The sequence below is a fragment of the Chrysochloris asiatica genome, unplaced genomic scaffold (genome assembly GCF_000296735.1).
Source record: "Chrysochloris asiatica unplaced genomic scaffold, ChrAsi1.0 scaffold00023, whole genome shotgun sequence".
NCBI lineage: Eukaryota > Metazoa > Chordata > Mammalia > Afrosoricida > Chrysochloridae > Chrysochloris > Chrysochloris asiatica.
Window position 1 is genome coordinate 2,159,184 of NW_006408541.1, and position 24,551 is coordinate 2,183,734.

At 46.7% G+C, this 24,551-nt stretch overlaps 2 protein-coding genes across 2 annotated transcripts in view; both read left to right on the forward strand.

Annotated features, from left to right (window-relative positions):
• Window positions 1-5,297, forward strand: part of LOC102829387 (serine/threonine-protein phosphatase 4 regulatory subunit 1-like) — an 80,526-nt gene extending 75,229 nt beyond the window's left edge. Inside the window, exons 18-21 of the mRNA XM_006839308.1 lie at window positions 288-408; window positions 1,196-1,330; window positions 4,158-4,299; window positions 5,140-5,297. Coding sequence (XP_006839371.1) covers window positions 288-408; window positions 1,196-1,330; window positions 4,158-4,299; window positions 5,140-5,297 — 556 coding nt within the window. The remainder of the gene's footprint in view (window positions 1-287; window positions 409-1,195; window positions 1,331-4,157; window positions 4,300-5,139) is intronic.
• Window positions 5,298-8,354: 3,057 nt separating this feature from the next.
• Window positions 8,355-19,035, forward strand: ANKRD60 (ankyrin repeat domain 60). Its single transcript, XM_006839309.1, has 4 exons — window positions 8,355-8,520; window positions 13,780-13,910; window positions 15,734-15,899; window positions 18,734-19,035. The coding sequence occupies exons 1-4, from the start codon at window positions 8,376-8,378 to the stop codon at window positions 19,033-19,035; spliced, it is 744 nt and encodes a 247-aa protein (XP_006839372.1). The 5' UTR covers window positions 8,355-8,375.
• The last annotated feature ends 5,516 nt before the right edge of the window (window positions 19,036-24,551 follow it).

Below are 24,551 nucleotides of genomic sequence, written 5' to 3' on the forward strand. Positions count from 1 at the left end.
AGTGAGGCTGGAGTAGGAGGGGGTAGTGTGGTATACAGAGGAAAGCTTTGAGTCGGAACCGACTCGATGGCCCCTAACAGCAATCCCATTTCCTGAAGCATTCCTGTTCTTGTGCTCGCTCACTGACACGCCACCCTGGTCCTCATTGTCCTCCAGGGCCAGCCCCGCTCTGGTTTTCATCTGAAATGCGAGTAAAGAGGAATGAGTGGGGTGTTTTGTAGTGGCGGCGGTTTTGTTCTGTTATCTTTTGTTTTTGCCAAAAGAATGATTTCTATTTTCATTTTCAGACAGCTGATACTAATTTTGGAGCTGTACAATCCCAACGATGTTTATGATTACCTAATGCATATTGCTTTAAAGCTGTGTGCAGATAAAGTTTCTGAAGTTCGCTGGATCTCCTTCAAACTAGTAAGGCCTCATGACATTTTTGCTGTTTGTGGCTTTGAAACTAGAAATGGTTACGTACTTTCCATTTTAATTCCTTTATTATTTTTTTTTCTGGGCTTAATTTGGTAGCTTTTACCTTTGAAACCAGTTTTTACATTTTTGAACTGTATTAGAGGTTTATCAGTTTGAAAAAATTGCTTTTTTTGTTCAGCTGTCTACTTCAGTGATGGGAATTGTAGATAAATCACTCTTTATGAAACCCTTTAAAATAATGACATGGTGTCTGTTTTGCACAGGGGTTGATTGGATGTGTTCTCCAGCCTGGTTTCATAGAAAAGCGTTCAGTAGCAAAGCCTCCAGCATAGGGAAGCTGGTTCCGTTTTACGTGGCCTTATGCCATCTGAATAATGGATGACAAAAATCTGTCCTTTGAAAACACTGATTTACTAAGGTTACGCTGATTGTATATATTAAAATTATATAAAAATGACATCTTCTGAAAGTCAGTTTAGTTATGCAAGGGACCATGCTGTAAAATTTGGAACCATAAGATTAATTATGTACTTTCCTAATGTCAGTTCCTGAGTTTCATTTTAACGAAGGGTTTTGTGTAGGTGTGGGCATATATGTCTGTGGCCATTTCTGTGTTCCAGTGATTACTGTGACAAAAATTAACGTTTTCCCATGCTTATAAATTCATTGTAAAGGTGGAAGGTTCATAATAATGCCCAGTCTCCAAGCAAAGTGGTATGCGTACCTCCCGTCGACAGCAGCGGCTTAAATATTACTCTTCTCGTGTTTCTGGCAGGCCGTGGCAATCCTGCACAAATTCTACTCAAACAGCGAAAGCGCACTGGGGTTACAGTTCATCAACGAACTCATCCTAAGGTTCCGGCACTGCCCAAAGTGGGTTGGAAGGCAAGCTTTCGCCTTTATCTGCCAGGTCAGCGTGCCCCTGGGTGTACATTTACCATGTGCTGCTGTGATGTCACGTTCACCAGAGAGAGAGGGACCCAGCCAGGACACATGTCCATTCCATAGTCTTGTGTGGATACAGAGGCATGGACGAGCCCCCTCCCCTCAGTTAGGAGGGAAGGCGCCAGGTGGCGGCAGTGGGGGTTTCCAGCCAGTGCTTTGTAGTTGTGTTCCAGAAAGCGAGGCCCCACTCTGTCTGGGGACAATGGCACTGATCCTCGGAGCCCCCACCTGCCAGGCACAGCACACGCCCTCACCTTTAGACCAGCTCTTGTCACAGGACACATGTGAAGCCCAGAGAGCTTCAGTCATGTGAGGCAGGTCCCTCCTGATAGTATTGAAGGGCTCTACACGGAAAGCTAGGATCGCATCAAAGGAATCTGCCTCCTCAGGGTCACACTGTCATTTACACGTAGCTGGAAGGCTGGGGGATAAGGGACTATTCTGAAAGGGAAGAAGGCAGACTCTGGTGTTAGGCCACTAGCTTGAAAGTTGACTCCACCCCTTCCCTGCCCTGTGTGATCCTGTCTGGCCCTGTGTGATCCTCTGTGACTCTGTGTGATCCTGTGTCTGTCACCCTGTGTGACCCTGTGTGATCCTCTGTGACGCTGTGTGATCCTGTGTCTGTCACCCTGTGTGATCCTGTGTGATCCTCTGTGACTCTGTGTGATTCTGTGTCTGTCACCCTGTGTGATCCTGTGTGATCCTGTGTGATCCTGTGTCTGTCACCCTGTGTGACCCTGTATGATCCTGTGTGATCCTCTGTGACGCTGTGTGATCCTGTGTCTGTCACCCTGTGTGATCCTGTGTGATCCTCTGTGACGCTGTGTGATCCTGTGTCTGTCACCCTGTGTGATCCTGTGTGATCCACTGTGACTCTGTGTGACCCTGTGTCTGTCACCCTGTGTGACCCCATGTGGCCCTCCTGTGTGACCCAGGGCACAGTGGTCCCTGTGCCCTGCTTTCCATCATCCCTGCAGTCAGGGAGCTGATGGTACAGGCATACCTGAGATAGTGTGGGTTCAGTTCCGGGTCATCAATAAAACCAATCATACACATATTTTCATTTCCTGGTGCCCCTAAACTGATGCTGACACTAGACTGAAGTATATTAAGTGTGTACTTGTTGTTCTGGGTGGTGGTGTTAAGGGCCATCGAGTTGGTTCTGACTTATAGCGACCCTGTATAGGGTTTCTGAGGAGCAGCTGGTGGGCTTGAACTGCTGACCTTATGGTTCAAAGTCCTGTGCTGATCCTGCAGCACCTCCCCGCCCCCCCCAGGAGTCCGTCTGTCCGTCCATGTGAAACTCTGAACCATTCTGAGAGTGACCAGAATCTGACAGAGATGTGACGTGACCAATGGGCTGTTGGAGAAATGGTGCCCAAAGACTTATTTGACATAGGGTTGCCACAGACCTTCCGTTTGGGGAAAATGCTGTGCCTTTGAAGCCCGGTAAAGCCTGCCCGTCTGCACACCTGCTTCACAGTGTTGTCTCAAGACTTCCTTGGGACAATACCTGAGCTACCCAGAATGGTGCCCACCACAGTGTCCACCGCTGTGGCCCAGATTACCCTCATCAGAGAGACCCAAAACCCTGCGAATCCACATTCCTGGAGTCAGCCTTGTTGTGGGGAGGCCATTGGGTGTCCCATGTGGGACTAGAACGTTCTCACCTGTAAAGCGGGGCTCGTTCTGCTCTGATGTTGGCGGTGAGAACGAAATCACTGGAGATAGGTAAAGCTCGGTGAGTGGGGAGCGCTGTGGAACCAACTTGACAAAACCAAGTCAAGGCCTACACTCCCCCTTTTCCTTGCCATCGAGTCAGTTCTGACTCAGAGACCCTATAGGACGGAGCCCAACTGCCCCATGGGGTTTCCAAGGATGGCATCTTTAAGGGAGCAGATCGCCAGGTCTTTGTCCTGCAAAGCTGCTGGGTCGGTCTGAATAAGCACAGCACCACTGGGCCACCAGGGCAATGCCTTAGGCTCCAGGATCTGGTTGCTGCTGGATAGACAGTTCCACCCACAGAGCTCTGTTGCCATGTGTAACATAGTGTGGCAGGTGCTTGGCTAAATGCCTTGCCATCCTCACAAAATACATCCCCATTGTGCAGGTGGGGGACATTGAGGTCCTGAAGGCGAGCTCACTTACCAAGGCCACATAGTTAGGTCTTGAACCTAGAGCTGTCTGACTCCAGCGATTCTGCTTTACCCTCCCTGGTCTAGCCTGTGGAACCCAGAGCTTGGGGAAATAATTATACGACGACGGTTATAATTAATTCACTTGTGGAGATTTTAAATGCGCACACATTCTCCTCAAACATACAGATTCTAAAATTACATCTTCGGAATTACAAAGCCTAGGCTTTGGCACTACAGGATAATGCGCTTGACTGCAAGGTCAGTTTGAACTTCAAGATTGGCAGTTCAAACCCACCAGCCACTTCTTAGAAGCCCTCTACAGGGTCGCTCTGATTCAGAACTGACTGGACAGCATTTAACAACAACAATAACAACAGAGTTTTTAGAAGGAACCCTATTGCATCCACATTTAAGTGCTCTACTGACTGCTAACTGAAACGTTAGGGGTTTGAACCCACCCAGCAGACACTGCCGTGTGCTCCTGTAAAGATTACATACAGCCTGAAACCTCAGGGGGGCAGCTCTCCTTGGTGACAGGGTGTTTGCTATGAGTCACAGTCAGTAGTACCCAACCACAAAAGTTTCCTAGAACAACCATGCCGGTCCCTACTGAGAATGCCAATTGTGCTGTGTGTGGCTCTCCTTCTGTCCCAGGCGGTGGTGAATGGAGAGTGTATCCCTGTGGATCAGTTCGTGGAACACTTACTCCCAAGCCTCCTGAGCCTTGCGTCGGATCCTGTGCCAAACGTTCGGGTTTTGCTAGCCAAAGCCCTGAGGCAGACACTACTGGAAAAGGGTATGTGGGCTGTTTTTCCGAATGTACACATTTTAAACTTTATCTGTTGTTAAAACGGCAACAGATGTCCTTTTGAGAGGGGTATTGTGGCAAATTGAGTGAATAGTGTATGTAAGATGTATGTATTTATGTCAATTCATGCATTATGTTTTAGGCACACTGTGGATATGTTAGTTATAGCGTGACTTAAGGGAGTGTAGTTCCATTTACTTTTAATAAACATATGCTGAAACGCAAAATGTCGCCTGGCCTTCTAGAAATGAGGGCACTTTTGTAAATGTGGAGTGCATCAGACCAGGAGAGGTTCTGACTGCTGCGTCATCAGATGACGTCAGCCTTAACTGGTGTTAACTCAAAGCTGTATCATTTCTGTTGTCAGTAAGAAGGCATTTACAGCCCAACCTCGTCAGTTCATTTAAACCTGAGTAGGATTTCAAATAACCATTGGCCTCCCTAGGCTAGGTCATTTCTATTCCACAGAGATAGAAAGACATCTTAAACCTGTCTTGCAAATTACATTGCCTGCCAGCCGCCTCATATTCCACATATTGTCAATTCTTGTGTATAAGAGGAGGAAAAACGGATGTTAATTTTTTTTAAGTTACTATAATTTTTAAAAGATGCATAATTCTGTTTTGGGATTCCATCTTTAAAATTTAAGAAATTCTCTTTCATTATCATTTCAGGGGGACTCGGGTACATAATTCTATGGAAAAGGATTTATGGCCCTGAGATGGGACTTAAAAAAAAAACAACAACCCAACAAAACACAAAAGAAACAAGAGAATTTTGGAACACAGTTTATGATACATGTAATTCAAACTGCTGTTTTCTCTCCAGCGTATTTTAGAAATGCCGGTAACCCTCATCTTGAAGTCGTGCAAGAGACTGTCTTAGTGTTGCAGTCAGACCGGGACCAAGATGTTTCCTTTTTTGCCACCCTCGAACCAAAGCGGCAGAATATTCTAGACACCACCATGTTAGAGAAACAGAACTAACTCCGCTGTGATCACGTGCAGTCTGGTCATTTCGTGCTTGGCCCACAGGGCTTCTTATAACTTGAAGGGGAACTAAAAATTGTACTGTCCCTGCTGAGAGAGGACAGATTTCTTACACTTTCTGAACATGCACTCCAATGACCCCTTGTCTTCCCATTGTGGCCCCAGGGTTCGACCCTGGACAACGGCACCTGCTCTGGGCTCCCCTTTCCTGCAAGTCTGATCAGCCCTAGTCTAAGGAAAGGATCAGGGTGTGGGAACCACAGTGTCATCAGATGACCTGCCAGTGGCTGCTTTCCTCTGTGAAAGACTAGTTTATTTAAAGCCCTCGTCCCAATAAAGTAGTTTCTTCTAAGCTTTATAAAAGTCTTTCATAGACTTGCATATTTGGCTTCCCTGATGCCTCCCTGTAAAATATGATTTATGGTGTTATATTTTATCTCTGCCTAAAAACTGTACATATGTCAATAGCTCTTGACAGGAAGAAAATATATTAATGTAATATTATCCCTCCTATCAGTGAACAGAACAAATACATCGTTTAAATTTATGCTCCACTTTGAGTTTGCTGCAAATATAGCCCAAATTGTTTATTTTGAAAAATGTGTTATTTAAAAAAAAAAAAATCGACTAGAGCACGATTTATGGCTGTCTTTCTCATATCGTATGGACTGTAATTAGAAAGGTTCCTGGAACTTTCCCTTCAAGCACTCACTCACCCACTCCACTCCTCACAGGCATGGGGTCCGTCCACAAATCTATGTATCGGCTCTTGATTGAGACTTAATCCCGAAAGGGTTTTCACTTCTATATTGGTAAAGGATCATATGACGGTGCTTTAAAATTTCATGGGAAAATAGAGTTAGAAGATAATGGAATTTTCCCACAAACTTTTTGAAGCCCTCTCGCATACATACAAGGTAACTTGATACATTGAAATGGCCAAAAACAGACTTTACGTTGTCACGCTTCAGAATCTTCACAAACGTTAGAAACCATACTCCGTTCTCCTCGGCCCCTTAATAACTTGTCCCACAAACACCACTGGTTTTGGGGGTTTTGCCATATGGTACTCTTAAAATTATCTTAAATACACAGAACTTAACATTTTATACTTTAAAAAAATTACGACTAAGAGGAAGATGCTCTAGACTTTAAACAGGTTTTTCATTAATACAGCAAGGTTCTATAACCATTTGGCTAATTTCTGTATACATGGATGCACACATTCGTTTTCTGGCTTCTATTTTTATGTTTTCAAAGGCAGACAGAATAGAAGGAAAGAGGAAAGTCCATTTGGGGTTTAAAAACGAGCTGCAAAACACGTGGAAGCAATCCCCCCGGTCTTATTTACTTACTGCTTTTATAATATTTCTGAAGCCATATAGTGAACTTCCTGGCAATTAGGATGTTTTCTCCCCACCCACCACCCCAAATTCCATTGACCTGACTTCTTTAAAAAGAAAGGAAGGAACCTATATGCTACCAAAGAAAGTATGGCCCATGTGTTGAGAATTTCCTGTTGTAACCCAGGGTTGCATTGGGGCAAAGAGACTTAATAAATTGGAAGCTATCTATTTTTAAAAATAAAAACTGTCTAACTGGTGTTCAATACTTGCCTAAAGTAAAATCAGTGGAAATGTTTTGCTTTGATAACAAGCCATTAAAATTTTTTTTTCATTGCCTGAAAATTAAGATTGTTATGTTGTTACAATCTGGTTATTTCTCAGCAAGTAGAATCATTCAACTGGAATCTTGTGTTCTGTGCAGAACATAAGTTTCCATTAAGGAAAAGGATTAGCTTTAGTTTGTGTTGTCATGTGTTGAATCTGCATACTAAATACCTGGGGGAGATTGTAGGCCAAAAACACCACTGTGGTAAATCACCCCTACCTAATTCCAGTGTATACACTAGCATTTCTCACTAACTTAATATGAATACTTATCCAATGTAAAGATGTTTTTTTAGGAATGTGATTTCTCTGCAAAAACTTTTTTACAGCGTCTGTTTTTTTCTTTTTTGTAACAATTGAGATTTTTCTAAGATCCCACCTCTCTCCATCAGTTTATCTTTTGTAATGTAGATTTTAATCACTCATTGGTACTGGTTTTGTGTGTGCTGTTTAACCAGCCGTGTAGGTTGTACTTGAAGGCTGTTTTCCTCTGGTTGGAAAAAAGGGAAAGTCCGGATGAAGTTTCTCTGCGGTCAAGTCGCCGAATGGACATTACCCCCAGCGTTCCGGGTTTTCATCAGCACTTTCCGCACTCCAAACGTTCAAAAGCATGTTTAAACGTGATGGATTTTGATAGTTTCCCACTTTGACAAGAAGATGAATCTCACCGCTGTAGCTGCTGCCTAACTGTTGAAGCCAGGTGTGATTTCCTGCAATGTTTTTTCATTCACGCTAGAAATACGATTTTTAAGCGTGACTAAAGATTGCACTTTACAACTCTGTAGACAATGCACGGCATTTTAGGTGGTTTGGTCCGAATTATGCACAGACTATTTTAAACTTGGGAGAAAAGGTAACATTATCCTCGGAGCAACAAGGATTCCTGTATTTTCCCAGCTCAAGGAACTATCCTTCGCAGCAGCTAGGAAGCGGCCATGAGTTGGGGGCGCTATGCTGGGCCGGGGCCGGGTCTCCGGAGCGGGGCCTTGCGTTCCAGCCACGGTCTTTCTGCTTCTGAATAAAGCTCCTGGCGGCTTTGTGACGCACCCGCGCCCTCCATTATTCAGCGCCGGCCCCTTGTCCACGTGAGGCTGCGCCCTAATTCCGAAGTGTCATTAGGGGTCTGTCCTCCAGGGAGCGGGGGCCCTCCGGCGGGGCGGAGATGACGCGCGCCCCTCTCGCTGGGGCTGGGGGCGCGGCGGCCATGCGGCGGGCGAGGGAGGGCGCGGGCGGCGGCAAGGCGCAGGCGGCGGGGACCAGGTTGACGGGGCGCGGCGCGGGTGCCGGCGGCCTGCAGCCCAGGCCCACGCCGCTTCTGGCCCGGGTGCAAAACTGGAGCCCGCACCTGGCCCGTACCCCGCGGCCCGGGAGCCTGTCGCCCAACCGGGCCCCCGACGCCTTTGCCATGCGGGTTCGGCTGGAGGAGACCGGGGAGATGTTCCGTGTGACCAACTGCCGCAGCGACATGACCGTGCGGGAGCTCAAGGAGGAGCTGGATCTCATGGTCGGCATCCCCTTCAACCTCCAGCGGCTCCAGTACCTGGACCAAGGTGGCCTCACTGCCCTTCTCCCGCCCAGCCCTTGTCCCAGGCCCAGGTCCCAAGGGGAAGTCTGCCTACATGAGGACCCCAGTTCCAGTCAGGCAGGACTCAGTTCTGAGAACAAGTGTCCTTTTCCTCTCAAAACCCCGGGTCCCCTGGTCACGCAGCAATGTCATACTTCCTCACAAGCACCATTCATATTACATGGTCCTAATCCACAAACTAAACCCTGCTAGGACCAGGACCCAAGGTAGCTGTCTACAGCAAACCTGTTACCCAAATCCCAGAGCCAACCCCACTGCAGCAGGACCCTGAATCCCAGATCCCAGGCTCCCCGTGTCTTCATAAAGACCCCAAGTCCCAAAGCCCACAGTGTCCACATTGGACTGCCACACCCAGAAAAAAACTTGTTCTTAGCAGGATCCCCCAAACAGGGCAAACTTTCCCACCCATAAGTACCCCACCCACATCCCTAAAATGAACATTGAACATCACAACCCCAAATCCCCCAGTCAACCATTTCCACACAAGTATGCCGAAGCCTGAGACAAACTCTGCCCTTGGGACCCCCAAACCTACAACATACTTGCCTCAGACTGAACCCAAAATCTCCACACTGACCATGACTCTGGGGACGTTAAGTCCTCATGCACCTTTGTCCACACAAGGATGCCAATGTCTGAAACAAACTCTGCCCACCTCAGTACCCCAAAACTCACAACATACCTGCCCCAGACTGAACCCCAAATCTCCACACTGTCCATGGCTTCCTGAACCCTATCTAAATTCGTGAGCACCTTTGTACACACAAGGACACCAAGGTCTGAAACAAACTCTGTCCACCTCAGTACCCCAAAACTCACAACATACCTGCCCCAGACTGAGCCCAAAATCTCCACACTTTCCAAGACTTCCTCTGAACCCCAAATATTTCAGTACCTTTATCCAAACAAGGACGCCAAAGTCTGAAACTCTGCCCACTTCAGTACTCAAAACCCACAACATACCTGCCCCAGACTGAACCTCAGGCAGACCATGACCCCTCTGAACCCCAAATCCTTCAACAAACTTGTCCATAGAAGAATGCCAATGCTTAAATCCTGTCCACCCCCAAACCAAGAACAGACTTGGCCAAATGTGGATCCCAAATCCTCAGGCTAACCATATGAATATCAAAACCCCCAAATCCTCCACAGCTGTGTCCACAAAAGAGTTCGCCTCAGGACCCCTGATGTCTTAAGTAAACCCTGTCTATGTTGAGACCTCAACCCCCAAGCTACCCTGGCTGCAACTGAAACAGAACTCCCAGAACTAACTCTACCCCAATTCTGAGTCCCCAGTCTCCTAGCTAACTGTTTGAGCATCGGAACCCCATTAGCCATCTCTATCCATGTGAAGATGTCAACAACATCTGAAATGAACCCTGCCCACATCTGGACCCCAACTCAACGCAAACTGCTCACATCGAAAAGCCAGTTTTCCAGACTTATCATGACTACTCCAGGACCCCAACCTCAGAGCAAAGGACCCTCCTAATGACTCCAAAACATGACACAAACCTTGCCCGCATCATGACCCCAAAACTCAAGTTGAACCTACTGCTGTCTGAATCCCATGTCCCCACATCGTCTATAGCACCCCAAAAGTTAAAGCCAATTGTGTCCATGTGAGGAAACCAAGGTTCCAAACAAGACTTGCCTACATGCAGACCCCCAAATTCAAAGCAAACTGCTTATTTTGAAACCCAAATCCTTTAGCTAACCTTATCCACATCGGAACCCCAAATTCCAGATTAAAGTCTGCCTACATCAGGACCACAAGTCTCAAACGCTTTCACCATTTGGACCCCCGTATCCCAGGGCAAACACCCTACTCTTGCCCCCAAATTGCCACACTGATTAGGTTTACATCAGAACCCCAAGCCCCCAAACAAGCCCTTCCCATAAACGGACTCCAAATCCCAGAACAGATCCTTCCAAGCCAGTACCCTCCAAACCCAAAGCAAACCTTGCTTCATCAGAACCCCAAATCCGGAGCAAACTCTGCTCTCATCAGGACCCCAAATCTCAAAGCCAGCCCTATCCATGTCTGAACCTCAAATGCTGGCACCAACCCAGTCGGTATCAGAACCCCAAGTCCCCAGCTGTGTTCTTGTCCATATCAGGAGCTAAAAGCTAACCCAGCCGGAATCAGAACCCAGCACCCAGCGGCTCCTCGTGACCAAGTCAGGACCCCAGAACTCCCCTGTCCAGACAAATCCCACGTGGTAGTTGGCCAGTGGAGGTCAAGGACCCAGTAGTCCATCTCTCCCTCAATCGCCTTTCCTAACCTGAGGACCGTGGTTGTCCCTGTCCCCACTCCCTACAATATTTAGGATATGGGAACACCATCAAACCCTTGATCCCTATCATCTCCCCACCCGGTGGAAATCAATGCAACATACTTTGAAAACGAAGATACAAACAGATCTCTGGGCTGCTGCACAGAGAACATGAACGGCCGATACTGCAGAGAAGCTGCAGTGGTTACTGCAGGAGTTGGGAAGCGATGGAGACAGACAGAGATCTGAAAACTGCCTGTCTCCACAGCTGCCCTTCTGAGGCTCAGTTTCCTGGACACAGAGCTGAGCCTTGGGAGAGACACTCTGTCCCAATTCCCCCGGTAGATAGAAATGCCTTAAGGAACAACACAAACATACATGCTGGAGACCAAAATGCCTTCCCTTGTTCTCCTTGACATAGGCTAAGTATTTTTAATGATCTATTTCTTTCCCTATATGAATGTTTGAAGGATGCGTTTAGGCATTTCTGAGGCTTCATGTGAAAAATAGTGTGTATATTGAGCCTAGTCTGTATTTAACACGTTTTGTTTGTGAAAAAGAAAAAAAAAAACAAAGTGAATTATTGAAGAACTTAGTGAGAGTTCCTAAACAAGTAATTTGAAAATTATGTGTGAACTGGTATCCCTTCTGTTAATTTATTTACACAATGAGCTCTGCTGAACAGTAAATTCTAGAAAACTAAGATGGAGTGAAGGAGATGGGATGACTTTGCATTGATGTCACAATCCTATCACTTTAGCAAATGCAGAAGCATGGCTCTCTCTGCTGTTGTAATTCCTACTGTGGAGCACAAGCAAGAGAGGATATTGCTACTCTGTGAGAAGTTTATTTAGGGTTCTGCCTCTAAATTATCAGCTCGTGTCTCTTCTAGCTCCCCTCCCCACCCCAAGGTTGCCGAGAGCACCAAATGAGATAATGTGTGCGAAAACCTTGAGAAAGATAAATCTAAAGGGGGTTAGCAGATTCGTGGACTAAGGTCAAACGTACACATCTATTGTCAACGCCAACAATTTATTTAGCTGGTGATAATTAGTATTTGTTTAAGCCTAAGGCAATTGCTACCTACCTGTGCAAAGAAAATATACTCTGATGCTGTAAAGCTGTTCAGCATGTGTGGATTGCAGTCTTGTTTTTCTTGGCAAAGCACAGCTTTACTCGATATTTTCCAAGTGGTCAAGGGAGTGATGTCTCAGACTAATTACTGATTATCCTTCATGTTAGAACCACAGGACCCTAATGAACAGGTTTGTTAACCAGCATTCCCTATCTAAGAAGCTCTGGTAACACAATCGCTAAGTACTCCACTGCTAACCAAAAGGTCAGCTGTTCGGTTCCACCTGCTGCTCTGCACAAGACCGATGGAAAGTCGTCAGCCTTGAAACCCTGTGGGGGCTGTTCTGCTCTGTCTTCTGGTGGTTATGAGTTGGAACTGACTCTCTGGCATGGGTTTGGTATTGGGTATTTCCAGTCTGTACCCACCTTCGTGAGCTCTGGTAGCACATTGGTACCAACTGAAAGCTAAGCAGGTAGAGATTGGTGCTGGAGGGAAGCAGGTCTGTGTGCATTTCTAGTTTAGTAGCTGTGAGAGCTGTTTCCTAGCCACGGGAGTCCCACTCATCAGTAAACACAGAGACAAACCTAACTCTTAGTGGTGTTAGGAGAGTCCTGGTGTGGTGCGGTGGGATCGGTACCGGCCTGCTAACCATAAGGTCGATGGTTCAAACCCACCAGCCGCTCTTCGGAAACCCTATACAGGGTTGCCTCCATGACACTTAACAACAAAAATAGGGTTGTCATGAGAGTTAAAAAAATGTCGTTAAAGTAGTAGGTAGCACTGAAATAGCCAGAGCAGGCGTCAAAGTACTGAGCACAATTACGCACAGAGCGTCGGTCCACTTGTGAAGCCCAGGCATTTATACATTCCATTCACTTGGATATGGGATTACCCAACCTGGTGGGGTTGCTTATGAAAAAATGCAAATTATACTGTTAGAGTTCATTGAGATTATAGGAGGCCGTGTAAGAAAACGTGTATGAGTGTAGATTTACAAAGGTGAACCCAATACAACTTCATGTTCTTAGAATGTTCTGTAATTCCCTTCCACTGATTCTAACCATCTTCCACAGAGAGGTGTGAATGTATAACGAGTGAGTAGGTCCAATGTTCTTGCGAGAAGGTGGTGCCGTAGCCAAAGGAGTTCAAACGATGCTGAAGACCAACCTCTTACATTGACATAGGTTCTCAACGGGGTGGGTTTGTCAATGCCTGGAGGCATATTTTGTCGTTGTGACTGAGGAAGGGATAAAATTGGCATCTATTACGTAGAGACCAGGGATGCTGTTAAATAGCATACCGCGCACAGGACGGACCATTCCACCCCCTCTCCCCAAACAAAGAATTACCCATTTCCAAATGCCAACAGTGCCAAAGTTGAGAAATCCAATCATAGGCTACGGTTTGAAAGAGCCAACACATTTTTGGAACTGCTATTTTTTCTACTCAGCTACAACAACATTATCCAGAGTTAGTACCGTAGTTCAATATCTATAACGTGTATAACAATATAGTATCTATAATATATAGTTACTTCAACTTTAAGTAGTTCTATTTGCAGAATTTGCCTCATAAAATGACTTTACAGGCTCATGTGTTTTTTCAAATAGGACAAGTTATAATTACAGAATTTTATAAATCATTGCCATTATTGCGTCATTGTGGTTGTTGTTTGGCTATTTGAGCTGAGCCAAATTAATTTTCTAAAAAGTATTAACAACAAGAAACAGACTTGTGCAGAATCTTCAGTGTTTGCAGTTCCAAAATGATCTCCGTTGCCAAGGTCAGATAATCTCTTAACCAATGTAATAGTTTATCTTTAATACCCACCTTTTTAAAAAAAATTTTTTAAAGAAAAAATTATTCCCCATAGGAATTTTGATGGATGATGCCACATTAAAGTTCCATGATGTTGTTCCTGGTGGAATTATTTCGTTATGTATCTGGCATTATGATGGATGGACGGAACTGGTTTTGGCGTCTGTGGAAGGGGACCTCAGTAAGGTGTTTTTATGTTTCTTTGAATGGGTATTATCCTGGTACTTTACGAAATAACTGTAAATCGTGGGGGAGGAAACGTCACTTTGTTTTTAATGTAAACATCTGAACAAATAAAAGTTTCAGAGTACAGACAAAAGATAACAAGGACTCACGTCATAATGATCAAATCCTATATCGAGTGTTTCCATTCACTGTCACTTTGTGGCCTAACTGCGTTGACTTATTTATGATTTATAACCCACCCCCAGAGGAATCCAGCAAGTGCATTTGCTGTTATGTGTATGTTTTCATGACGTTGAAAACCCGAAGTAACTCTCAGTGAAAAACCACACACGCAAATAACTTGGAAATCCATGACCCCAGACTGGGCTTTGTGTGGAGCTGGAATGGGGCAAAGATGGGACTCCAGCTAGCTAGAGGTGCCCTGTCTGGCCATGCGCTCTGTTCTCAGCGAGGCTCAGGGCAGAAGTGAGGACCTGTGGTGGTGGCGGTGTAGGAAATACAGTTACTTACCCAATGGTGAGGATGACTCACTCCAATAAGAGGTGGCAGGCAGGTGGATGTTCTTTTGGAAAAGGTTCAGGGGAAAATCTATGAGGTTGCAGAGTCTCTTTTTGGTTGGAAAGTGATCAGGGTAGGTGGAGTCGGGAGGGATATTGGGGATAATAGGTCTGAAAATGATGGGTGGATGATGGGGGAGGGAGGGCTGGGATTTCAGTCACCCCCCTTTTGAATGTATCAAGCCCTGGAAGGAAGTGTGGGTCCCATTTCAGCTGTTTCCAGACTCTCTCCCTCTTGTCTCTTCTTTTCACTCTTCCTGTCTTCTCCTAAGGGGTCCTAGTGGCACTGAAGGATAAGCACTGGACTGCTACACCCACCAGCTGCTCCAAAGGAGCCTGGCAATCCTGGAAACCTTGTACAGGGTCGCTATAAATCAGAGTTGACTTGATGGAGTGGGTTTGGGTTTGAAGAGTTCTCCTCCTAGGAGTTGATTCCATTCTGGACAGCGGTCAGAATTACATCACCCTTGTCTGACCCACTCTTACGTTCTCCTCATCCTGCTGCCTCTATACCGGATCCCAGCATCTGGCACAAAGTTGCCTCCTTGATACAGCCCATCATCTTCCTCCCTTGCCCAAAGATGACTAGATTATGGGCTCTTATTCATCTGTGAGTGGAGTTCAGGGTGTTCCAAAAGTAACCAAGACAATAGGCATAGGGATAGATCAGAAGCCTCCAAAGAATGTTGTTCCCCTCTGGACAGGCTGATGTCTTCCTTGATGCCCACAGCCACTGTCCTCTGGACACTCAGAAAACCGACTTTCTGTCTTCAAAACATTAACGAAGAATTTCCTGCTCTTGAGCCCGATGGGTGGTAAATGAGTATTTCCTAAACAATAGCGTAGTGGTTACGAATTGGGCTGCGAACCTTAAGGTCAGCGGTTCGAAACTACCAGCCGCTCCACGGGAGAAAGATGAGGCTTTCTACTCCCATAAATATTTACACCCTCGGAAACTCTGTACAGGGTCGCTATGGGTCGGAACCGACTCGAGTTATTTCTGACTCATAGCGAACCTGAGTAGGGTTTCCTTTATAGGGCTTGGTGAGTTTGAACCATCGTCCTTGTGGTTCAAACCGGTCTTGTGGTTCAGTGCTTATCCTACAACACCGCACCAGGACTCCATTTGTTTCCATAGAGGGTCTTGATTTGATATTCAAATGAACCTTCCCCCAAGAAGGTCCAGTCATTCATCTAGAAAAATGTTTCTGTTCTTGTTGAGAGGAATTTGACCTCACTGTGTGGTTACCCATTTCTCTTTGCCAGCTCTCAAGTCTAGGTATCACTGAAGATTCTTTCTACCGAACTGCAAATTCAGAGCATTTCAAAGGCAAGAAGTGGCAGAACTGGGCATCTCAGAGAGCCTTCGTGGCATTGTATATTACATCACACAGAGGTCACTCCGATGCTGTACAGTACCTTCTAGAACATGGTAATTCTCATAGCTTTGCATATTCAAAGATTGGTGTCTGCTGGGGACAGGGAGGAGGGAGTGATTTATCACTGGTCTCTTCAACAGTGGTCAGTCTGTCTTTCTGCCTCTACTTCTTGTCTGTCACCAATCTTGGTCTCCACTGGGAATTTCTGATTTGGGTACAGTCCTTAGGACATGCCAAGTAGACGACACTGTATCCCCTCTTTTTGAGTCTCAATGCGATTCTTTCTGCTGCAGAGAGATGGAACTTTCAGGACAATAAGGCAGCCAAAATGGTGTCTGGAGTCTTTCCCATCCAACATACTGCTGCAAATACTCCTTTGTGGCTTGTGCTATTTCTAGCGCCACCTGGAGGTGAGGAACTGCAATGGTCCTGCAGGTATTTGCCTCAAGCTGGTATTGCTCTGTGAGTGATTGGCAGGCTGGCTTCCCCTATACAGTATCCTTCCCCTATACAGTTCATGATTTCCCTCTGGAAGAATCCTCTCCAAACCCTCTTGTGATGTCTCCTCCCCTAACGGGCAAATATCTCTTTCTCTTTGAAGAAGCAGACCCTTCAACGACATTGTCTCTAAATGAAGGAGCTTAGCATAAGAAATCCCACGAGAGTGCATGTCATCAGCTGTAGCCCTGATGATGCCGTAGGTTAAACATTGGACTTCTAAGTGAAAGGTTGGTGGTTCAAACCCACCAGCTGCTCTGGGGGAGAACGATGTGGCCGTCTGCTCCCATAAAGATGTCAGTCTTGGAACGCCTTCGGGGGCAGTTCCATTCTGACCTGTTGGGTCACTATGAGCTGGACTCTAGTCAACGGCAGTGAGCAGTGAGTGGGTGGGCACTTCATCTCCCCTTGATGTAGTATGTGTTGGGAAGAAGAATGCCCACCGATTGAGGTGTAGACCAAGAGCAATAGCCAATATTTGTAGACTGCCCACCCACCTGCTTTGTTGGAAAGAGGGAAAATGTCATACTTGGTGTTTGGCCATTTATTTGGGGTTTAGGTGACCTTACCCAATGGTCTCCCATTATCAACTCACCTCCCAGTTAGACCCCCTCCTTTTCCATCTGTGTGTGTTCTTGACTCAGCCTCAGTTTTCCACCAACCAAGGTGGGAAAGCTCTCGGGCAGAAGATGTATGAGGAGGTGCATTGAGCTGGGCCCTGGTTAAAGGTTACTCCAACTTTCTCCTTTCTTTTCCTTCCTCCCACGCCGTTCTGTTCTTCGCTTGTTGGAAGATGAAATATTGGCTTTCCACAGCTTCGTAGTCCTTTAAGCTCATAAAAAGTCATCTTTACCTTGATACAACAGTGACGTCTTTGAAAGCACCCGTTAAAAAATTATAGCCAGCCTTACAAACTTTCCTATCCTCTGCAGACAGCTTGCTGCACTGAGGTGCCACAGCTGACGTCGGTGTTATGAGACCCTATTTTAAAAGTTTTACCTCACCCACCAGCCATAGCTCATAAAAACTGCCTCCCGAAATGTCAGCTGGATTTAATTGAATTGCCTTGTTTTCTGTGTCATGATATTTGTTACCCAGAATTTGATTCAATTCAACAAGTCCGAATCGGACAGCTGTCATTGGACTGTCCACCTGCAGCCAGCGGTGAGAAATTCAATCCAAGTGCGTTGTGGCCGTGAGCCAGCCAGCCGCTCATTGTCTGTCATTCCGAGTGCCTGCCTTCCCTAGGCATCGGGCTACGTGCCGGGGATGAAAACAACCAAGATCTAAACAACCGTGTTTTCTGCCCTCCTGGAGTGTACACGGGGCAGCCAACAAGTTATGACAAATATTTCCACAGCTGAGCTTGGCCAGGATGTTCTGGAGAAGCTGAGGGTCCTTGGAGCAGAGACAGGGGGCTGGGAGAGCTCCTCACAGAGGCCAGGATTAAGGACTATTTTTTTCTGAGGAAGTGAATGAATTGTAAAGAAGGTTAGAATTTGTCCAGAAAATATGAAGCAAGAGAGAGACAGTGAGACAGAGAGAGAGAGAGTTGCTAACAAGGGGAATAGTGAAGGCAGAGGGCTTGGGGCAAGGAGAGAGAGCAGTTATATTGTCGACAAGGCTGGAGTCCAGGTGTGACGCTGTAAGATAAACACTGGCCTGATAACCACAAGGTTGACGGTTCAAGTCCCGCAGCTGCTCCTCAGAAACCCTCTATAGGGTCACTATGAGCAGAACAGACTTGGCAGCACTTGGTTGGATGGAGCCAGGGGGTGATGCCAGAGCTATTAGGAAGAGCCTGGGATGTTACTCCAAGGACAGTGGGAGGCTAGTGAGGGGATCGGAGAACGAGTGAGGTGGGCATTTAGCAACGATTGTTGTAAAGGGACCAGATAGCAGGTGAGGTAGCCTTTCCCCCTTATTGTTGGTGCAGACAGGGGATACTGCTGCCATCGAGTCAGTTCCCACTCCTATGGACCCTGAAGAATGGAAGAAATGCTCCACAGGGCTTCCAAGGATGAGCGCTTAGCCGCTGTGCTGCCAGGCAGACCGGGTGGTGGTTTGCATTTTTTTCCTTGTGATTGTAGTGAATAGATATGTAACAAAACATTGGATATGTCAACAGTCTTCACACGTTCAGTTCAGTAAGCATGTTCATCATGTTGCTCAACCTTCACCCTTCTTCATTCCCAAATGATACCGTCATCCATAACCGAAACTCAGTGTCCCGTAAACCTTGAGGGGGGAAACTCAGTGTCCCGTAAACTAGGTAGGGGCGAGGTTTTAATTCTCCCAAGAATTTCCTCATCCCCCTGAGACTTTTCTTGGAGGCGTGTGGCAATGCCAGGAGGGGGGACCCCTTTCAGTTTGCTCCTTTGTCTTGCAGGTGCCAACTGTCTGTCCAAGTCACCTGTGGGCAGGACCGCCCTGCACGTGGCCGCAGCCATGGGCCATCTGGACTGCATTAGTCTTCTGCTGGACTCTGGCGCTTCCATCAACGACAAAGACGCCAAGGGGGAGACCCCCATCTCCATCGCTCGACGCCTGAACCGCAAGCAGAGTGAGAGACGGATGTTCCTCATCCAATGGATGGCCAAGTCGGGAATCAAGGGTTCAGTGGACAGAGCTGCCAAGGTGTTACAGCGAGCCAAGGCTGCGTCAGGTTCTAAGAAGAAGGTCAAACCTTAGTCCCCATGGGGAATACTTGCACATCATCGTGGAACTGGGGTAACTCTTCAGATTCGACTCTCTAGTGGCCCTTGGTCATCCGCAGAACAGGAAAACATGGCAATTAATCTGAATCAGAGATGAAATGATCTGTCCTGTTTGCCAATGACTCCAGGAGGGGTGTTGATGGAGTGGGTCAGTGTGTGGTCATTTGGTAATCCATTAGGGGCCCTAATTCTAAGCTATTTCCCTGTGGTCCCCAGGAGGGCTGCTTGAGGTGACGGGAATCAATTACCTCCTCTCCCTTCTGGAGGTCGGCTAATGCATTGGTGTAATTGGCATAATGATAACAGCGCCATTGTTATTGCACAAAACAAGTACCGGTGATGTCAGGAGGTCGTTTGCAGCATGGGCTGTGTTTCTTGGTAAAACCCGAGATTAAATGCTCCGGCAAGTCGTCATGTTCCAAAAGTTTCACGGAGCCATCTCTGAGGGGTCTGCTTCTTGAGTTGGGGGTAGAAAGCGAAGCTGCAGGGAAGGTGGTGAGGGTGATAAGGAGCCGGAGCCAAGGGAGCTTGTTTCTGCAAACACCGCCACCCCCCCCAAAAGGGCTTCCTCTCGCTGTAGTTTTACACAAATAACTCACGAACTGCATGTTTCCTGGCAAACATGCAGCCCCTTGTGCATGGTTTCCTATACGCGCGATGCATGTGACATGCGGGTGCCCTGTGCAAAATTCAAACTATTGTTTGAAAGCGAGACACTCACATCAGAAGTTGGGGAGCAGTGGCCTCCCCACTGGCCCACCTGCCTCCTCTTGCCAGCTTTCTCCTTGTCCCACTAGAGCCTGGGTACTTTCCTTCTTCTTTCTACTGGATGTACCCCATCTGCAGTGTCTGTTTAACTCTAGGCAATACACATCACAACTGGAAGCCCTGGTAGTGCAGTGGTTAAGCACCAGGCTAACTGGAAGGTTGTCAGTTCAAACCTACCAACTGCTCCAAGACGTGCCAGTCAGCCCCTGTAAAAATGAAGGCTTGAGAACCCTATGGGGCAGTTCCACTCAGGCTGACAGGGTCACTGTGAGTTGGGGTCAGCTTGTCAGCAACGAGTACATGTTAACAAAGCTCGAGGACAGAGCTGTGTGCATGTGACGACGGAGGGGCTCTGCCTGCCCCATGCGTGTTGAGGTGAGCTGAGTGTGGGTTAGCATCTTGTCTGAAGAAGATGCTAGATCTTTCCAGGACCAGACATCCGGCTTCTTGCACGATCCCTGCTGGCTTGAAGTTTTTGAAGAACAAACATGGTAAGCACAGGAATGAGAAGTTGTGTGGCACACTCCTGGAGTTGCCTGCCCTTGTCAAGCCCAAGGTGCTTTCGCTGGGATAAGTGTGGTTGCTTGTTTCTTTTGAAGCAATTCCAACTCAAGGTTGACCCCATGTGTGCAGAGTTGAATTGTGCTTTATAGAGCTTTCAGAAGCAGGTCACCAGGATTTATTTCCAAGGCAGCTCTGGGGGGTTTAAGCTTCTCACCCTTCTGTTGGCTAGTAGTCCAGCAGTTAACTGTTGGTGCCACCCAGACGATCCTGGGAAAAGTGGTCGAGACAACTTAAGACTCATTGGGACATTTGACGGTTCATCCTAAGTGATCTATGTAGTCCACCCTTCCAACCTCTAAATGTCAGAATGCACGATGCTGGGCTCATCAGTATCACAGTTCCATAGGTAGAGCGATGGAAAGTGGTCTCCCCGCCATCTTCCCGATTTGTGTCCCCTTGACTGGATTCTGCTGTCAAATTAATTGGTCACATTTCTTGCTGTCAGAGCTAGTAAGATTTGTGTTAATGACGTGGATTTGCACTCTGTAGATGTGGCCCTACCCAGCTCAGCAATCGGTGTGACAAATAATAGTGTGTATGTGTAGTGGGGGATGTGTGTGGAGGGAAGAGCTCAGCATCAACTGTGTCAAAACTGGGATCTTGTTTTTGGCATACATTTTCCTAAGTCAATAAGCAGATATTAAATTACCCCATCCAACAGGTCAATTCATTTAGTTAATGGGATGTGCTGGAAATGGGTGGCCCTGGCCACTCTTCTAACCGAACAAGTGGCATTGCTCAAAGTCGCATGCTTGCCAGGACCTTTGTGGTGCTTTTATGGTGAGGCGAGCCAAGTGAAGGGCTCCTGTCCCTCAAATATTGAGGGGTAAGCACTCTACTTCCTTTGCCCACAATTCGATTAAATGTTTGGCCAGACATCTGGGCAGGGTCAGTGCCCTCTGTGGTGCCAATGGGCTGGCTCTGTAGCTGAGTCACTCAAACATGCTTGTCGATCCCAGAAACCCAATTTTAGACAACCCTGTCCAACACCCCATCCATTCTATGCAAACAAAGTCGTACCTCATATTAAACAAAACTCAACCCCAAGGTTGGCTTGAACTGCAAGGTCGGCGGTTCAAACTCACAAACTGCTCCTCGGAAACCCTATGCAGGGTCACTATGAGTCGGAAACGACTCGACGGCGCTTAATAACAACAATCCACAAGTGTAGAAGAGTTGATCTGTAATTGGTTGCAACAATTGCATTGTGTATTGATTGATTTTGGTTTTTCCCTCCCATATAGTTTCATACTTTGGAGTCAACAGGGAAAAAAAAAAGTCACGGAGGGGAAGGCCTACCAATTTTGTTGGTACCTGACAATCTCATAGACCCAAGGCACCAGGCGATGGGCCTCAATGGGGAAACGTCTTTGGTATCATCTCTGTGTAGCTGAGCTAGGCTTCCTACTGGCTTATAATACTCAGCTCTCTTTCTTTCTTCTGAGATCCCCATTTGAGGATGGTCTCTCAACTACCAGAGCAGAAGGGCTCCCTGTTGAGTGGTGGGGATCCAGGGTTTGGGGTCATAGTAGACCTCAGACTGGATGTTGATGACTCTCCCTGTGGTCCTGCATGAGTTTCCTGCTGCTTTTATGCAACCAAGTCTCGTGTGTAAAGGCGGACATAGGACAATCATGGTACCTGGTTGCTCCGGTGGTTGGGAGGGCCTGGGAGGCAGAAGGGGCTTAGTGTATGCTGGCTGCTATGGTCCGAGAGCTTGCTTGGGGCCTTTTGATGAAGAAGTGTGAAATGATTGACGTTTGGGAGAGAGAAGAACTACTTGGTGCCTTTCCTGCATTTGCCAAGTCTTGAGTACCAGGAAAACAATGATGGCCTGGCTCTTGGATACCCCTGAAAATACTCCACATACCCCTGAAAATACCACTGTGTGTCCATGGATTTCTTGAAGGCCACAGAAAGGATGATTGCTCATAACCTCGTCCTCTTCACCTTCAGGGACGGTGCTTGCGAGGTTACTCTCAGGAAGCCTTGCATCCACCTGAAAACCAGGGCTTGGAAACAGTTGGCCCCTCCAGAGACATGGACACACCCACTTGCAGCAGTTGATGATGGCCATGTTAGCAGTTGTTTCCCATTTTGCCTTGGCTGCCAGGAAGCTCAGAACCAAGATGTTGGGAGTGCAGATAGCCAACTCATGACTCCCTTTGCCTTGTCTTTCCCCCTGAAGGAGTTGCAATGTCTCCCTTTACAATTTTAGCTGTCCTGCATATGTACTTTATTAAAAGTTGCTTTGAATTCTTTCTGAGAGTCAATGCAGTGTACATAAAAAAGGATGCTAAGACAAATTGGATTTTTACTTGTACCTCAGGGAATTCTAGGGAACTCCGTCATTTTTAACTACAGAAGAATGTCTGTTTGGTGCCAGTTGATTCAAACACCTCCCCATCCTCACCAATGTCCCCTTTACACAAAGGAGACTTTCATAGACAACTAACTGAAACATTGACAGTTTGGACCCATCAACTCCTCCACAGAAGAACAATATAGCAGTCTGCTTCTGTAAAGATTTACAACCTTGGAAACCCTATGGGGCAGTTCTCCTCTGTCCATAGGGTCGCTGTTTGCCGCAATCCAATAGATGGTTAGGAACCAGCTCTCCAGATCATTCTCCTGAGGAGCTGCTGGGTGGGTTCGAATCAACAACCTCTTGGTTAGCAGCTGAGTGCTCAATCCGTGCATCACTAGGACTCTTTCCATAAAGATGATAGCCTCAGAAACACTGGGAAGTTCTGTTCTATCCCGGAGGGTCATTATGAGTCGACATAGTAATCTGGCGGCAATGGACTTTGTGTTTATTTTTTTGTGTATCATCTCCGGAGGACTTAAATGCTTGGCACAGAAACAGACACTTGAAAAATAGCAGCTAATATTATTATTATTGTGACCACCATTTAATTTGCTTAAAATGTTTGCTCACGGGGAATCAATACACTCTCGGATTTCAGATCGTACATTTTCAGCAAGCCTCCTAGAATAAGAGTCTCCATCCAGAACTAATAATTCCCAAAGTGGGAGATAACTAATTTCCCTTAAACTTGCTGATTTGGGTGTTAAGTAGACGGCTTCCTCAGCAAGTTGTTGTGAACTTGAAACTTCAGGCCAGCTCTGCAGCAAAGAGGGGGGACAAACAAACAGCTCACAAACCGCAGCAGCTCCTCAGAGAGGAAAATTCCAGTCGCTGGGCTCTGCCTCCGCAGTGCTGCACTGGCCCCGGACACTGCCAGCAGAGGGCACAGAAAACCAGTAACATTTAGACAAACATTGCCGTTTGTGTTCCTGGGAAATAGCAGGGATTCTGCATTCCCTTGTGGCAGGGAAAACGTCAATGCTGAGCTCCCTTCCTGGCTGTCTCCCTGGGTCTGCGACCCCCTGAAATAGTCTGTCAAGTGTGTGGGGTGCAGACAGGTGTTTGTGTGTTTTTTAAAAATCTTGCAGGGAGCAGAGAACACATAACCCTCAACGTGTCCTTAAAGGGTCTGTGGCCCCCCATCCCAAGTCCCTCAAGGTTCAGAAACCCAGCACACAAGGGGCTCAACCACAGACCTCAATCAAAAGTCCCCTTAGCCAGGGGACTTCAACTGGAAGAAAGACAATACTGGTGCCATGACACGTGTGCACACATGTGTGTGTGTGTGGGAACGTGGGCCTCTCACTGCACAGGGACCCAGCAGGAAGATCTGACAATGAGTTCAAAATGCCCCTGAGCCAACCAGTCACCCCACTCTGATAATTCCATCCTGCAGAGCCCAACAAGACATGTTGTTGGTCACTTGAGATGGCTCCTTGTGGGGTCACATACCCACCTCCAGGAACTGTGGTAACTTGTGGTGCTGGGAAAAACCGCCAGAGACAGCGTGTGCTGTTTAAGTGAAAACCAGCAAGCTGCCCAAGGTAAATAAGAATAAAAAAAGAAGATAATAAAATCTTAAATTGTAAAATATGAAAGAAGGCCAGATTCTATATGTGTGTACAACAGCTGATTTGAATAAAAAGCATGCTATCAAAGGCACACCCTAAATTCTTTGTGCTGGTGGGGTTGTTCTATACACCCCTGAGTTATATTACAATGAACATAACTTACTTTTGTAATTGAAAACAAAAGATCAAAAACATAAGAAGTAAAAGAAAGAGAGGACT